The 5000-nt window shown below is 40.3% G+C and overlaps 2 protein-coding genes across 6 annotated transcripts in view; one reads left to right on the forward strand and one right to left on the reverse strand.

Annotated features, from left to right (window-relative positions):
- LOC122072036 (nucleolar protein dao-5-like) overlaps positions 1–2256 on the forward strand; it is a 4710-nt gene extending 2454 nt beyond the window's left edge. For both annotated transcript variants that reach the window (XM_042636547.1, XM_042636546.1), the window contains exons 3-7: positions 497–1184; positions 1303–1403; positions 1487–1576; positions 1674–1801; positions 1920–2256. In XM_042636547.1, the coding sequence (XP_042492481.1) occupies positions 497–1184; positions 1303–1403; positions 1487–1576; positions 1674–1801; positions 1920–2064 (1152 nt within the window). In that variant the 3' untranslated portion in view covers positions 2065–2256. The remainder of the gene's footprint in view (positions 1–496; positions 1185–1302; positions 1404–1486; positions 1577–1673; positions 1802–1919) is intronic.
- Positions 2257–3866: 1610 nt separating this feature from the next.
- Positions 3867–5000, reverse strand: part of LOC122072226 (RNA polymerase II-associated protein 3) — a 10317-nt gene continuing 9183 nt past the window's right edge. For 3 of the 4 annotated variants that reach the window (XM_042636800.1, XM_042636796.1, XM_042636798.1), the window contains exon 12: positions 4406–5000. This exon is cut by the window's right edge and continues 18 nt beyond it. In XM_042636800.1, coding sequence (XP_042492734.1) covers positions 4903–5000 — 98 coding nt within the window. In that variant the 3' untranslated portion in view covers positions 4406–4902. Of the gene's footprint in view, positions 4265–4405 lie in introns of those variants that run through there. The other variant, XM_042636797.1, reaches the window with a different exon arrangement.

The raw sequence follows: 5000 nt of genomic DNA on the forward strand, positions 1-5000 counted from the left end.
GGGGTGGGGGTGAGGATGGGGGAATAACTCTCATGATGTTGATTCCTGTAATAGTGCCATAGTGATTTTTTTTATAAGATATTAATACTAAGGGTGGGGATCGCTGCCACGTCGCGTGCCCCCTGCACCAGCACGGGGGCCAATGAGAGCATGGGCGGGGGCTAAAACAGGGGTGGGGTTTCATATTTCACAGGTGGTGGGGCTGTCATTCTGCCCCCATGTCTGTGTGTAGGTGCCACTCGACCTGGCAGGGATCTTTTTCTCTAATAATAAATACGGAGAGGGTTCTCTCAGAAAACGACAAAGAGGAACACTCTAATGAGGTGTGATAGAACGGTTTCGTACATGGGAGGGCGATGATGTCATTTCTTGTGAGGAGGAGAGAGACAGAGAGGGATGGTGCTGGTACCCTCCCCTGGCGGCTCAGATAACATTTTCCCTAATAAATATTTGTAGTACTTTCAGTTTCTTTTTCTGAACATATATTTGGTTGCAGGAAACTTCGGACGATGATAACTCCCCTCCTCCGGAGAAGGCAGGTGGATTGCAAGGAGTCCCATGGTCAAATTTCTCAAGAGGTGGTTTTAGTCTTGGGAAAAAGGAGGATTCGTCCAAAGGCAAAATTTATGAAGACTCTGGGAAGCAAACAGACAAATCCGAGCCAGTACGTAAGAGCAAGAGGGTTCCCAAGAGGCGTGTTTTGGATGATACATTTGACGATAGTGATGATGATGAGGAGATACGCTACCTTGAGAGACTCAAAACCTCCAAGTCTACCACAAGTTATGGTGCTGAATATGAAGATGGCGATGATGATGAAGCAAGCAAGAAACAGAAAAGAATTTTGAAGGTTTCAAAGAGTAGGGTTGTTGATGGTGAATATGATGAGGATATGGAAGAATATGGCTCATCAAGGTCAGGAAAAGATAGCAAGAAGTCAAGATCAGATAGGGTGTCTGAGGATACAGATTATTTTGAAGAAGAAGAACCAGCATCAGATGGTGAGCCTGAAGCTAAGCGGAAGAAACAGAGGAAAGAATCTGTCGATACATTGATGGAAAGCAAGAAGGAAATTTCTCTAACGACGCGTCAACGGGCCCTCCAGTCTGGAAAAGATGTTTCTTCTGGGACTGGAGCAAGTCTGATTGAGTTTCCAAATGGGCTTCCCCCTGCCCCACCAAGAAGTGAGCACTCTTCTCTCATATTATTGCAATTCTGAAGTTGTTAAGTATCCTTGTTGGATTTCCATTAAAATTTTATGTTCCTTATTTTTTGTTTCCCCCCTTTTCTCCCTTGATACAGAGCAAAAGGAGAAGCTTTCAGAAGTGGAGCAGCAACTGAAGAAAGCTGAGGCTGCTCAAAGACGTAGAATGCAAGTAGAAAAGGCTGCTAGAGAATCAGAGGTCTGCCTGTCATTTTATATTCTATATTTAATCGTCGTTTGAGAACAATTGAATGGTCTAATTTTCTTGTTTGATTCTTTCAGGCAGAGGCAATCAGGAAAATCCTAGGCCAGGACTCTAGTAGGAAGAAGCGGGAGGACAAGAATAAGCGGCGGCGTGATGAATTGGCACAGGTACTGAGTAATACATGAGCAACATTGTTTCAGCAACTGAGAATCAAACTTCTGTGTTCCTGTGTTTTGACTTGAGAACCAATATTGTTTCATACAGGAGAAGGCTGCCAACGCAATGACACTAGCATCAAACACTGTCAAATGGGTCATTGGCCCTAATGGGACAGTAGTTACATTCCCTAAAGATGTAGGACTCCCAAGCATATTTGACACCAAGCCATACAGGTTTAGATCCATTTTCTTTCAAATCCATAATTTGTTTTATGGGACAAAGAACCCTAAACTAAGTCTTTTTTTGTCTTGTCCACCGATGGTTTACTTGTTCATTGCTGTGGATTTTCAGTTACCCCCCTCCTCGTGAGAAGTGTGCTGGGCCGTCGTGCAGTAACACTTACAAGTACCGGGATTCCAAGTCAAATCTTCCACTTTGCAGTCTCCAGTGCTACAAGGCTATACATGAAAACATGCAGCCTGTAGCTAGTTGTTGATGTGTGCCCAACAATCTTGCCATTACGCACCTGTGGAGTGTAGGTTGTACTCCTGCACATTGTTGTTTCTCTGCCCCGTAACTGGGTTACTAGAGCAGTTGTAATGATGCTTGATGTCAATGTAGAGATTCATTTGCTATAAGATACAGCAGAATATATCAGTATAGTAAATTCTTGTCTTTACTAAAAAAATGAGGAAAAACTTTGTATTTTTAATTTTTTTATTTTTTACTTATTTTTGGGTTGGGTTGGGTTGGGTTGGGTGGGGGGGAAGAGGGATAGGCACATAGCCGTGCACTATTTGCATGTGGTAAGCTAGCAGGTGGCACCAATGCGGTTGCATGGGTGCATTATTCAGGAGTGGCAGGAGGGTCATTTCAAAAGCAGAAGAGAGACATGGGGGCGTTAACTTGATGCACAGGTGGTGAACCCAGCCCTTTTTCCTTGAAGGGTTAATTCTTAACAAAAAAAGGTAGGGGGTTAATGAATTTTTTTCCCTTTTCTTTAGGGTCTAGTATTAAATATTTTTATGGGAAAAGGCTGGATCTGCTGGCAGTGTGCAGCATGCGTGATCTTCTCTCCTCTATTTCGTGTCATCCTTTCTCCGACTTTTGAAAAGACATATTTGCCCTCAAATGTCTAATCTTGTTATTGGTATATACTATTAGCTTATCAAAAGCTGATGGCATGCCAATCTTGTCCCCTTTCTTATGTACTATTAGTTTAGTGAAAAGACTTTTAAGCGGCCCTGAGGAACGGTTGTGGCATTAACATCATTCGGTTGTGTGGCCTTAACATCATTTGGCCATTTGGACAAATGATGTGGTGATGTTAAATGTTGGATAGAGAGGCCATATTTTTTTATTGGCTGTGTTAATTTCATGAGAACTTTCAAATTAATTTTTGGAAACCTCTTTATATCCCTAACTTGAAAGATCTCAGGAGAAATTCATGAGAACTTTCAAATTAACTTTTAAAACCCCTTCATATCTCTAACTTAAAAAGCTTTCGGGAAAGAGACCTTAAAGAGTAGAGGCTCATGCCAGCAATTACGAAATATTACAAGAACCCCTAAAAGGAAGTCACGTATGGAACGAGCCTTGTCTACGAAACATAAAACCTCTCGCTTATTTTTGGCAAAGCTTTTAATATGTAGGCACTCAGGTATGATAGGAATACTACTTAGAAAGACAACCACTACATAAGAGCAATAGCAAAACCAATCCGTATAAAGGTGAGCAGCCCTTATAGCAATAGCAAACGGCCTACTTATAGCCCTATTTTTCTTGTCTTATTTTGACGCTACTGAACTAAATTGACTACTCAAGTACCAAAGGCGACTGGCCCATGAGACCGCCATATATATATATATATATATAAGGCGCTCTTTGCCCTGTTGCTTTTCAAATAAAATAGCCATCAGGGACCTATGCCATGGGCAAGAAAAATGGCCGTTGTTGTTGGGAGCTCCAATGCTAAGCTTACCTTAGGTAAGCCTAAGCTATAACATTAATTGATCAAATATGCACCCATGTATTAAGATACGTGTCCAAGGTCCTCTTAGTCTTTGAGTCACTAATTGAACACCCAATTAATTGAAGAAGAACTCATGTTTTCACTGTATATACCTGCAAATCCTCTGATAGGTTAAAAAGGAAAAAATTATTTTCTTTCGTTTAGGGTCAATCTGTTTCCAGGTAGGAAGCATTTGAAAGGAAAGTCATTAAGCGAAACCTTTTTCTTTTTTTTTCAAATTCTAACTAAAATTTTTGTTTTATAGTTACGTTTGGTAACCAAGAAAAGAAAATAATATAAAAAAACATAATACGACAAAAATAATAATTACAGGATGATTTTTATGTCTCAAATTTTTTGAATTTTTTCTTTTGTTTATTTTCTTGACTTTCAAACACAGCCTTAAACCTCCAAAATATATCCGATCACAATTTTCTTCACAATTCTCATTCAAAAGTCAGGCACAAATATCCCCCGTCTCAGCCAAAATGATGCTGAAGTAGAAGTAGAAGGGAACAGCTTGGAATTTAAGAACAAGTGAATAACATGCATTGTAACACCTCAATCCTTTACTGTGCTCTGAATTTCCTCTTCCTGTTCATGGGTTCCTCTTGAAATAGAGCATCTATTGAGTGGAACCACATAAATACTCTTCAAGTCAATGGGAAATGCAATAGTATACCATCTACAAACAAGCAGGAAGATATTGCTTGGAGTTAAGGTAATCTTACTTCAGAAATTAAACCAGCTACAGACTCTTGCTGTTGCATTTACATATATGATCAGCTGTTTTAGTCAGGCATCTACTAAAACTAAGAAGTAATCATGATTCAATATATATATATATATATATGGCTAAAAAGAAATTGTGAATCTTCGGGAATGTCAAACACGTAGAGACAGAGGTAGGTACCAAACTACCTTAAAATGTAATACTTGCTATATATCAGAGGGCTATGCTTTATGGATTAGAAAAAGAACCAGCTTTCCGAGAAAGCTAAAAACATAGGAATCCTCCTCTGGAATAGCTTGGTTCCCCACACCCCCCCCCCCCCCCCCCCCCCCCCCCGCCCTTTTTTCTTTATAACCCCGTTAGTGTTCCTTTTTCCCACTATCTCCTCCCCACAACAGACCATACACACATGTAATTATCCAAAAAAACATAAGAATATATACAGAGGACCTAAATATTGAACATAAGGGAGAAAAAAAGGTTCCCAAGGAAAGAAGCAAGAGAGGTGGAGCATATCAGCATATTGCCTGATTGTTATGGAGAGGAATGTTTAGAGGGAGGAAACCTTTGATGAATTGATGATTCTTTCGCTAAGCCATTGGTCTCAACATGCCATCTCCAGAGCAGTACTTCAATTGTAGTTTTCTGAGGATCTCAGCATACTCCCCATCAGTAGAGAATACTTCAT

Source organism: Macadamia integrifolia, chromosome 2 (genome assembly GCF_013358625.1).
Source record: "Macadamia integrifolia cultivar HAES 741 chromosome 2, SCU_Mint_v3, whole genome shotgun sequence".
NCBI lineage: Eukaryota > Viridiplantae > Streptophyta > Magnoliopsida > Proteales > Proteaceae > Macadamia > Macadamia integrifolia.